The sequence below is a fragment of the Monodelphis domestica genome, chromosome 6 (assembly GCF_027887165.1).
Source record: "Monodelphis domestica isolate mMonDom1 chromosome 6, mMonDom1.pri, whole genome shotgun sequence".
NCBI classification, from domain to species: domain Eukaryota; kingdom Metazoa; phylum Chordata; class Mammalia; order Didelphimorphia; family Didelphidae; genus Monodelphis; species Monodelphis domestica.
This window is the reverse complement of record NC_077232.1, coordinates 138,585,322-138,597,987: the sequence shown is the minus strand read 5'-3', so window position 1 is coordinate 138,597,987 and position 12,666 is coordinate 138,585,322. Positions and strand designations below refer to the sequence as shown.

The 12,666-nt window shown below is 36.4% G+C and overlaps 1 protein-coding gene across 1 annotated transcript in view; it reads left to right on the top strand.

Moving 5' to 3' along the window:
- Positions 1–11,754: 11,754 nt before the first annotated feature.
- Positions 11,755–12,666, top strand: part of LRRC66 (leucine rich repeat containing 66) — a 29,376-nt gene continuing 28,464 nt past the window's right edge. The window contains exon 1 of the mRNA XM_056802607.1: positions 11,755–12,313. Within this exon, the coding sequence (XP_056658585.1) occupies positions 11,818–12,313 (496 nt within the window). The 5' untranslated portion in view covers positions 11,755–11,817. The remainder of the gene's footprint in view (positions 12,314–12,666) is intronic.

Genomic DNA, 12,666 nt, shown 5'->3' with positions numbered 1-12,666 from the left:
TGTCATTGGGGTGTAGCAAGTCATGTGGCAGGGAAGCCCAGACCAATCAGGTGTGAGAGGTAGAGGGGACCAGAGCCCAAGGATTGTTGGTTGTCTCTCGAACCGAGGATGACGATTGTCTTTGTGCGTTTTTGTGCACAAAGACACTTGTGCATGAAGATTTAAGTGGAAAAGTCGATGCACAGAGACAGTCCCACTCTCTCTGTGTTGGAAGCCTGGGTCCAGTGGCACGAAGAGTCGTTACACCTGGAGACTTCCTCAGCTGCATTGGATGGCCATGTTGTCCTTTGTGCGCCATCACGCCCTAAGCACTCCACAGTGCCTTGCTGCATCGCCATCTCAGCCGTTTAACCTTGTTGGTTTATTCCACCTGTTCGGCTGAAGCAGTCTTCACATGCTGGGTGAGCAGAGCCATGGTTCACCAGGGGTCGACGTCGACCCAATGGCTACCCTCACAAGGTTTAGCCAGCCTGTTGAAGCCGTTGCCCAGGGTGTGGCCGCTGCCGCATGCTAGCAGCTACTTGGAGTCACAAGTGAGAACTGGGCGTCAGGTGGGGGTCAGTGGCTGGAGAGCTGCCCTAGGAGGGCATGACAAGCCCTCCATACCAGAGATATTAAGCCCAAGGATTATTACATTAATAAAACACCAGTTCCACCACAGCAATGTGCAAGGAGACCTAATAAGAACAAACAAAAGAAGGTAAATTTTTTCACGTAGAAATTTTTAAATCTTCAAAAAATTGTTTTCAACCCCATATTTCTCTTCAAAGAATTGCACCATCTCCCCTTTCCCAAGATCCTTCCTTCCCTCAAACCCTTACTCAGATGCCCCTTGGTCTCTGAAGCCTTCCCTACCTCATCCCATCCCATCCCCCAGCAGAATGATCGCTCCCACTCAGATTACTCTTGGTGCTCTGCTTGGAGTGTTTCTTTACACTTATCTCACTATCCCTTGGATCATATGTATTTGTATGCTTGGCTTTCTCCATTTTAAATTCCCCTGAGAGCACAGTCTATTTTCCATCTATTTTTGTGTTCTTACACATAGTAGACAGTGAATTCAATGAAGAAATGATGGTTTTTACTATTCTTATAGCAAATACTGATCATATTTTTGTGAGTTTGATAAATATTTCTATATTTCAAGATATATTTCTATATTTTAAAATTATAATTATAAATAAAATTTAAATATATATTTATATAATATATAATTATTTACTATTATAATTTTATATAACTGTTATATATTTACATATAATAAATTTACAAACATAGCTCCCTGAAGTTTCATAAAACAAAGATGTTATATAAATCTCTCGCCACCATGTTCTTCAGGACATTTGTAACCCTTCTTACAAAACTCTTGAAACACCATCCATTAAATCCTCTAGATCTTTACGATCGAGATAGTAGGCTTTGGATGGGAGGTATTCTTTTTTGTTCATTAAAGTCTGGGGGAGTGGGAGGGGGTTGAGGTGGAGAGCATTCTGAGACATTATAACCCTTCAAAGGCGGGGCTGTTCACAGAACAGATTTGAAGGGGTTCATGATTTTGATGGAGAAAAATTACATCCTTATTTTAATGTTATTAAACTTTTTCATTTTTTATTTATTACAATTAAAATACTTAAATGTTTATTAGACACTAAGTGAAATTTAACCCTTCAATTACTTAAAAACATTATTTTGAGAAGGGGATTATATATGGATAAAAGGTTGTATCTTTTTGTATACAAAAGCAGTTAGGAAGTTAATCCAATGAAACAGCCATGTTTTAAGATTCTACTCCATTAAAAAGGACTTTGCAGAGAATGCAAAAAATGATTAAGCCACTGCCCCAAAGGAGCTTATATTCTTGTGGAAAATAAGAAACGTACCTAGATGTATGTAATACAAATTGAAGGACAAGTGCATGAAAGTTTTTTAAAATGCTTTTTTAAAATTAATTTAGTCAATTTAGAACATTATTCCTTGTTTACAAGAATCATTGTTTCTCTCCCTCCCTCCCCCCACCCTTCCCATAACCATTACGCAATTTCATTGGATATTACATGTGTCCTTGATCAAAACCTATTTCCATGTTGTTGATGTTTGCATTAGGATGTTCATTTAGAGTCTACATCCCCAACCATATCCCCTTGACCCATGTAGTCAGGCAGTTGTTTTTCTTCTGTTTCTCCTCCCAGTTTTTCCTCTGAATGTGGATAATGTTCTTTCTCATAAATCCCTCTGAATGGTTCTGGATCATTGCATTGCCACTAATGGAGAAGCCTATTACATTCAATTGCACCACAGTATCAATTGTACCACAGTGTATCAGTCTCTGTGTATAATGTTCTGGTTCTGCTCCTTTCATTCTGCATCATTTCCTAGAGGTCATTCCAGTTCCCATGGAACTCCTCCACTTTATTATTCCTTTGAGCACAATAGTATTTCATAACCAACATATACCATAGTTTATTCAGCCATTCCCCAAATGAAGGGCATCCCCTCATTTCCCAATTTTTTGCCACCACAAAGAGCGCAGCTATGAATATTCTTGTACATGTCTTTTTCCTTATCTCTTTGGGATACAAGTGCTATGGCTAGATCAAAGGGCAGACAGTCTTTTATGGTCTTTTGACCATAGTTCCAAATTTCCCTCCAGAATGGTTGGATTAATTCACAGCTCCACCAACAATGCATTGATGTCCCAACTTTACCACATCCCCTCCAGCATTCTTTAAAATGCTTTATGAAATCCAAAGAGGGATGATTTATCTACCACTGAGGTTTAGGGAAGACTTCACAGAAAAGATAGGATCTGAGCTGGCTCCTAACATCTTAACATCTTAACAGAATTTCATGGAAACATAAAATCTCAGAAATGGAAAGAACCTCTATGGGGGTTTAAAGATGTTTAAGCAAGTGACCTGTGGGGTGGTAGTGCTGGCAGCTATTGCATGCTATTGAATTTACAATATCCTGTATAGTACAATGACAAATATGATTGTCGATTCAGTGGAATATATAACCAACACCACTATGTCCATACTCAATATACCATTTCAAAAAGAAACCATTCTCTGGAAGATTCTGACACAGATCTATATCATTTCCATGGCTACAATACAAACTATGACCTACCTTAAAAATATTTACAGATGTGTAATTCCTAAAACTACAGCACAGATCATGGTAGTGGATACCAACTTGGAGACATTAGTTAACATGTTTGAGAAATTCCTGAAGGCAAAAGGACTAGATCAGATAAAGGATAAGGGAAGTGGTCAGGCAGACAATGCACCTAAGGATAAAGACAGAAAGGCCAAGAAAGCAAAGTCTGTTACACAGGGCAATGACAATGACAAGGACACCAAAGCAAATACTGAGACTGAGAAAATCTTTCCACTTAAAGACATTACCAAGATATCTAATACAGCTGGTGTGTCATATTCAAAGGCTCATAGGAAGTTTTCTACACAGGAATTAGATTTAATGAAGATCCCAAATCCCAAAATTTATCAACGAGCCCTATAAAACACATAAGGAGCTAAAACATGTTTTTTGAATTTTTGAATCCAGTTTTGAGGATGTGGAATTTCTTCTGGCAGAACTTTTTAGCCCCCATGAGCATCACCAGTTCATTGATAGGAGTAGATCAGAAAGAGCCCTGACAAGTTGGTCTACAGAGGAACAAAGAGAGGATTTTAATTTCTCTAATCCCATCAGCATGACCTATCTAAGGAAATGCAGGGAGGACTTACTCCAAGCCATAAAAATGTGTTACTCAAAACCAAATGCTTTCCAGCTTCATTTATTGATTGCCTTTCTGAAATGACTGAAGCTATAATGGGCATAGAAAAAAATATGGAAGAGTCTGTAGCGCACATAAGGAGACAATTTCTGAAAGGGTGCACACAACATCTGAAAATTTTTTTTCAGACATTATTTTCCTAAATATGATACAGTAAATTTGACAGAATTAAGAGATACTGCATCATACATATATGACAGTCACACACATCAAAGTAGGCAGGTGGCAGATTTATAGCAAAAGTTGGAAGAATCACAGAAAAATTTAAGAGACAAGGATATTGAAGAAATTAAAAAGTTGAATACTGTTAAAACATACCCAAAACCTGTTTATCAGCCAAGAAAAGAAAAGAGAGAGACTAGGCAATGTTGTTTTTTTTTTTGCCATAAAACTGGACACTTGATCAAAGACTGTTTTCTCAAAAAGAAGTATGAAGTTAATAACAACAAAAGCACACAAGTAAAATACAGTAAGCAGATGTCTACTTGTTATAATCACTGTTCATTGAAATCCAGTCAACAAGCAGCAGGTCTGTAGGAATAAAAGATGCTATAAAGGCAGGAACTAAGCCCAAATATGGAGACATGGTTAGGAGAGAATTATTAATCCAGAACTATAATGTGTTTAGTTTGGTGCATGGAGATAGAGAAAATAGTGAAAGACAAACTGCTGTTAAACTTAGGAGAAAACAGATAAGAGACAATGAAAAGATGATTCAAGAAATTAAATCTGTGAGTGCTGAAAAATGCAAACTAAGTAAAAAACCAAATGACAGGCAGAGACAAGTAAAAGAGTTTGATGAAGAAGTTAAAAAACATCATTTCTCAAATAAAAACTGAGATAGGAGAGTTAGAGAAAAACTACAATAGCTACATATGAAAAAAGTAGAAAGCAAGTCAAAACATACTTGGAAAACTTTTTCAGTGAAGATTGGGCACAGGGATTGAATTTTGTAAAAGAAAATGTCAGAAAAAAAGTTACATAAATTCAAGCAGGAGTTAGTGAGAGATACAGAAAAACAAAATTTCAATTCCCTGCAGCAAAATGACTGTAGCAGAAAATCAAACCACAAGTTTACTGTTATCAAAGAGATTACTGTTAATGGAACTGTAAATGATTTGGAAATATTCACAGATTTGATTTCACAAAACACAGTTAATTCTTCAAATAGCTATATGTCACAGATCTCCTTAGAAAAAAACATCTAGTTTGAATCCTGAAGCCAAAAGTTTCCATCCTACAATGATTAATTTAGAAAATACAAAATTTAATGAAAATGAAACTGACATTACATTTGAAAATAATAATTATATTCAAAGTAATGGAGGTAAAATAACAGTTAAATTTAAAAAGATGAATGAAATGAAAAACTTAGTAACTGATAGGACAACCAAGGATTCAAATGGCAGACTTGAAACCAACATTCTAAGTGGAGGAGGGGGATCTGGCCAAGTAACATTATATGATATTAATTATAGCTATGATTTAAAATAATTTTCCGATGAAGTAGAGGATATCAACCTCAGGTGAAGATCACTTAGAAAATGATTTAAATCAAGAAGATTTAACTGATTCAACCATACAGCTGGCAGAAAGTAGCAAAGAAGTGCAGAGTGATTCAGTAACAATAAACACCTTAGCTACCCAGAAGGCAGAAACATATGTATGGAGTAATGTGGGGAAGGATGAAGGCACACATCCTAATGATACAGGGGAAAATGCAGCTGTACTAAACTTATCCCCAAAAGATAACATCATAGAGGGAGAGGTTTCTATCTCTACACAGTCAAGAGAGCGAAGATGGACAAAAAGTTCAGGCTAATGATAGGGTAGAACTTATGAATTTTAGCAACAGCATTGCATATCTGCAAAAAACAGTTAACCCTATACCATCAAGTTTACCATCTCAAAACACAAATCTAAAGCTTATCAATGAGAAACAACCAGAAACAGATTTGGTAAACATAAAAGCTGGTGACATAGGGTTAGATTAACACAGAAAGCTAGAGTTAATATCTGACACAGCTTTACATGGCACTGAACAAAATCCAAAGAATAACATAAGGATTACAGAATTCAGTGACCTAGAATCAGAACAAAGTCAGAAGGAATACCAGATGGTGTAATAATAATGGACCAAACTAGTGATCTAGAATTATGGATTTTAAAAGCTTTATGAGGAAGTGGACAGAGAAAGGGATGTGTGGGGCACAAATGAGAAAATTGAATACCTGAAACCAGAACAATCAAAATCCTATGAATATGATGATGATGATGAGATCTTTGGGCACAGAACAAGTTGTATACCATTGGAGGAACTCTTTGCAAGATTAGGAGTTGATAATCAAGAAGACTTTATAGAGAAATTACATGGCTTATATAGATACTGATTATGAATGGGAAGAAACATATTAAAGAACCATTGCAATTAAGCAAAGAACATCTACATGCTTTGACACAGTTGAAAGGAGCTATTCTAACAGCTCCAACTTAGGGAATACCAGATTATAAGAAAGAATTCCATGAAGCTAAAGGCATTGCTTCTGGAATGCTAGCACAGTATTTTGGGTTGAATCTAAGGACCATTGTGTTTTACAGTTCTATCCTCAACTCTGTCACACAGGGAATGGTACATTGCCTCAGGAGCATAGTAGCTACAGCTCTGATGGTCAAGAAATCATATGAAATAGTACTGGGATATACATTGCATATGTATTCTGCACACCAAAAAGGAAAACTGTGAAGGTAGCAGAATATGCATTCATTCACCGATGCAAGAATATCCCAGTGTGAAGTCATTCTCTTAGGCAATGATAACATTACAATTCATAGATGTGCACCATTGAACCCAGTAACTGATTCCTGATTTGCCAGTGGGTGGAGAAGAATTACATGATTGTGGTCAAGTAGTAGAAATGATGCACAAACCAAATGAACACATTAAAGACACACCTCTTATTGATCCAGAAATAGAGTTATACATGGATGGGTCCTCCTCTATTCACAATGGGAGAAAAATCACAGGGGCAGATGTAGTTGATAATGACAAAACCCTTTGGCATGCATTGTTGCCAAATCATGTTAGCACCCAAGGAGCTGAGCTCAAGGCTCTGCTCATGGCCTTAGAGTTAGCTAAAGGAAAAAGAGCTAACATTTTTTTGGATTCTTATTATGCTTTTTCCACCATGCATTGGTCTTCATACATATGGAAAAACAGAGGGTATAAAACTGCGGCTAGGAAACCAATTACATATGGCAAATTAATAGACCATATTATAAATGCTGTAGACTTTCCAAAAGAGGTGGCCATAATCCATTGTAAGGCACATACTCATGGAAAGGACAGAATATCCCTAGGGAATGATAGAGTAGACATAACATCAAAACATGCTGCAAGGTTCGGACCCCACCGTGTGCTGAATTTCTCTCTGATTGAAAGGGATAATCTCACCAAAGCCTACAACAGAGAAGAAATACAGTCATGGAAGGAGCAGCTAGGTACTAAACTAATCAAAGGAGTTTGAATTGCAAAAGAGGGTAGACCAATTCTCCCTAAAAAACTATACCAACATCTATGCACCATAATTCATGCAAAAGTTCATTACAGGGTACAAAGGATTCTGGATACCATACATAGGTTTTGGATGGCACCAGGAATAACAACAAATGCCATTAGATGTCAGGCATGTGAAACATGCAGAAAGTATAATCAAGGACATTTTAATAATATAGCATTGGGAGGCAGACCACTCAGCAATATGCCTTTCCAATGTATTCAAATTGATTACATCAACATGCCTAAAGACAAGGGATACAAATATGCATTGGTTATTGTGAATAGACTGACAAGATGGGTTGAAGCATGTCCATCCAAGAAAAATGACACAGCAACAGTAGTGAGATTTCTATTAAAAGAGATAATACCTAGACATGGCATTCCCAATACCATAGACTCATACAGGGGGTCTCATTTCACTTCCCAAGTTCTGCAAGAAATCTACAAGAAGTTGGAGATTAAATACAATTATCACTCAGTTTATCAGCCCCAAAGTTCTGGTCAGGTCAAGCGTATGAACAAAGAATTGAAGACACAGATAGGTAAACTCTGTTCAGAAACACACTTTAAATGGACATAAGAACTAGACTTAGGACTGTCTTGCATATATCACCATTTGAAATGCTATATGGTTAGTCATTTTGGTATGGTAGAACAGTAAAGTCATCAAACTTGTCCATGTTAAAAGGGGAATATGTACTTCATGAATATTTAAAACAAATACAAAACAGATTAGACAAGCTAAGAAGTCTGGGATTACTTGTGTAAAGAATACCATTAGATTTTTCATTGCATAAGATAAAACCAGGAGACAAGGTATATATCAAGAACTTTAATAGAGAATCTCCTACAGAACCAAGATGGATCGGTTCAACAATGGCTGTAATGACAACACCAACATCTATAAAGGTTGATCAAAAAGGTCCATGGTTCCATGTTTCGCATATAAAATTGCATCACACCCATAATATTGACAGCAATGAAAATACGTAAATATGGCATCTGAAATAAATAGTCCTAGTCATAATCAACAACAGTCCCTATAAATGAAAAGCTATGAAATAAAAATAATGGGAAAATATTAAATACAAAACAGAAAGAACAGGCAAGAGAGCATTACACATGTTAAAATGAACAGAAAAGCTCTGCTAAAGCAAATGAAACAGCTCTGGAGAGGACTGTAGACTGTAAATAGACAGAAAGGAAAACATGCATTAAAAAAAAAATTAGCCCCAAAGAAAAGTCTCTACATAATCCATGCAAAGTCTCTGCCAACAATACTAACAACAAAGAAAGTAACAAAGTTATTTAACATGAAAACATAACTCCATGACTAAATGAAATACATTATATCCAAATTCTATCTCCAAGATATATCTACAAGACAGCAAACAATAAATCCCCTTGTGAAAACTCAAATATCAAAAGACGAAACACTTCAAATTCATATTCTTAACATAAATCTAAGAATTTATACATACTGCATACACCCACTCATGAAGATGATCATATGTAAAAATTACTTCCACACATGAACAACTAATGAATACTGACAAGCATTCATGAAGAAGAAACCCCTTACATAAGATAGAGAAAAGAAGGAGTATTACTTATTTGAGACATCATAAACTCACCCTTGAGTTGATTAGAGAGACCAATAGGAGAATCAACAGGAATGGGGGAGGGAAGAAGGGAGGATAAAGGAAGGAAGAGGGAGGAAGGGAGGAAGGAAGAAGATTAACAGTCTGATCTGTAGTTATCAATTACCATTCAAAATAGTCCCTTATTACAGGGGGCATCTAGATAGCACAGTGGATAGAGCACTGAATTCAGTCTCAGAAAGATGTGGCCCTGGGCAAAGCATTGTTAACCTCTGTTTGCCTCCACTTCTTCCACTATAAAATGGAGCTAACAAGAGCACTCACTTTGCAGGATTGTTAGAAGGATCAAAGAAGATAATATTTGTAAAGAACTTAGCACAGCGCCTGGTATATTGGCACTGTATAACTATTTCCTCTTCCTTCTCTTGGGTGAGTGTGGCCCATCTACCTCGTCCTGGATCATTGCATTGCTACTAGTAGAGAAGTCCATTACATTCAATAGTACTACAGTGTATCTGTCTCTGTGTACAATGTTCTCCTGGTCTTCTGCTCCTTTCACTCTGCATCAGTTCCTGGAGTCATTCTAGTTCACATGGAATTCCTCCAGTTTATTATTTCTTTGAGCACAATAGTATTGCATCACCAACATATACCACAATTTGTTCAGCCATTCCCCAATTGAAGGGCATCCCCTCATTTTCCAGTTTTTTTGCCACCACAAAGAGTGCAGCTATGAATATTTTTGTACATGTCTTTTTCCTTATTATCTCTTTGGGGTACAGACCCAGCAGTGCTATGCCTGGATCAAAGGGTAGACATTCTTTTATCGCCCTTTGGGCATAGTTCCAAATTGCCCTCCAGAATGGTTAGATCAATTCACAACTCCACCAGCAATGAATTAATGTCCCCACTTTGCCACATCCCCTCCAGCATTCCTTACTTTCCATAGCTGTCATGTTAGCCAATCTGCTAGGTGTGAGGTGATACCTAAGAGTTGTTTTGATTTGCATCTCTCTGATTATAAGAGATTTAGAACACTTCTTCATGTGCACATTAATAGTTTTGATTTCTTTATCTGAAAAGTGCCTATTCGTGTCCCTTGTCCATTTATCAAGTGGGGAAGGGGTTTCTTCCTTTAAAAAAAAATGTGACTGAAATCCAGTTTTGTATCCATTGAAACTCTTGGACTGAAGAAATTCTTTCCATTCCTCTCAACTCTTAAGATATAGTTGTGGTCTATGAAAAGAGATCTACAAAGATTGGTGTTCCTTATGCTATTTCTCCTCTCTGTACATGGAATTAGAACACCTGGGTTTGAATCTTGGGTTTGAATCTTTGAACCTCTGTTTCTTCACCTCTAGATGAAGTGATTGGACTATATTTTAAAGATTATTTATAAAGTTCATCCCAGCTCCAGAGTTCTGATCTTATGAATCGATGTACTCCCTCCAACAGAATCATAGAATTTTGAGCCAGAAGGAATCTTAGTTATTAAGCATCTAACCTCCTCATTGTTTAAGAGAAGGAACTTATGCATTCATTTGCCAGTTCAAATCTACTCACTTTCCTGGGGTCTCTTTTAATTATTTGTGAAATGTAAGGTCATTTACCTTTAGGGGAAAAAAACAGCTTCAATGTAAAGAAAATTAAAAAGAAATTGGTTATTGTATCATTACATTACCAATGAACCAATCATACATTGCCAATGAAAAAGAAATGGGGAAATGCCTCCTTTTCTCCTTCCCCTTAATTAAGAGAGCTTGGGGACTGTAGATGTAGAACCTAGTTTATACTGTCAGATTCAATGGCTATATTGGTTAGTTTTGCTGAGCTTTCTTTTTTTTACTCTTTTTTTTTTGTTACATGGAATAAGTTGCTGGTTTGGAGTAACAGAAAGGATACATTTAGAAATGTGATATCAGAGGTAGTTTAAAAACAAAAGCTATCAGCAAAAATCTTAAAATAATGTTTATCTCAAATAAATCAATTTTTAAAAATAAAAAAACAATTTTGTTCAAGTATTTTCCATTGAGAATTCTCCTTTCAGGGGGGACAGCCTCTATTACAATGAACACAGTTCTCAGAGCTTTCTTGGGCAGATCTGCCCCTCTCCAGTATTTTTGCCCAGAAAGGGTGAGGTGATTGATAGTTATCTGGATGCACCTTTGTCAGTGAGGGAAGAGCAAGTTAAAAACCAAAGCAATCTTACATGGTGTGTTTTCTTCATCTTACAACCTGAGAGCGATCACAGACCAAAAACCTGTGAAGACAACTGTGCAAATGCCATGGAAAGCTAAACTTTCCATAACTACTTATTGATTTAATTTCACTATAAATCCTTAGCATACAGGATCTGTTTGACCCATTGAACTTTCTGCCACTTATTGTTCCAGTAATAAGCCACATGTCTCACTCAGGATAGAATTAGAGATAAGCATAATCGACTTTGCACCTTCCCTGGAACCAGTGAGGAAGCAGGAAAGACCCAAACCTTGATAATGTTTCACTAATTCCAAAGTAGACTGCCGGGTGACTGCCGGGTGACGGATGTTTAAAAAACAGGAGCATTTTACAGGTGAGATCCAATAGAGGAAATTTCTTTCTGAAAAATTAGATTAGCTGTAAGTAACATTAATATGAATTCTGTTCAGTCTTTACTCTTTTGGAAGCTTAATCTTGACAAAAAAAAACTTTAAGTACTAAAATGTTTGGTATTGGAAGCAAGTAAATGTTCCTTTTTAAAAAAAATTTAAAATTCTTTCATTTTGGCTACTCACCTTTCCATTTCCTACTAGTTTTAAAAAAGTTATTGTATATGAATAATTTAACTTCTTTTCCTTTTCTTTTTTCTAATAGGCATTATGAGAAGTTCTTACCTCAGAGTGATTGCTGTCATGCTAAGTCTTTATTTTACCAGAACAGTGGCAACCAAATCAAGAAAACTTGATATTCTGTCCAACTCTGGGTGCCGGTGGGATAGGGACCTTTTGATGGATTGTTCTTTTACTGGAAAATCTGATATACCAATGGCTATTCCACAAACAGTGACCACACTGGATTTAAGTTACAATTCTATTAGAGCTCTCTCAGTTTCTAACGTGAGAAAAGAAGACTGGACCATAAAACACCTGAACCTTAGCAACAATAGGATATCTGAGCTAACTTTCAGCTCTTTTATGTGTTTTTGCTCTTTGGAAACTTTAAACCTCAGTGACAATGGAATCCACTCCATCTCATTGGATCTACAGAGACGTAACAGCTTATTGAGGAAATGCCAAAGAAATGGTTTCAGAAATGTTTTTACATCTCTCAAAGTTTTATCAATTCAAAGAAATCATCTTAATGCAACTCCAGGGGGTAAGTGTAAATGTAAAAAAAAAGAATAGAATAGAATAGAATATACAATAAATGTGTCTTCTTGGCATGAGATGTTTTTGTACAAATATGGGCTCCATATTAGTTTTCAGTTTTACTTTCATGCAATTAGAGCTGAAAAGAAAGCAGTCTGGTTAGAACAAGAGTTGTCCTTATAAAAGGAGTCTCTTAAATTGGGCATTCTTTTACATTTAGCAGTATAATTTTAAGAATTTGTAAACCTTTGGTCTACTTTCCTATAATATAAAATCCATTCTTGATAACATTGACTTCCCAAGGCACATTAGGATGTATATAAATGTTGGATTGTTTTATATAATTGTCTCTTAACCACT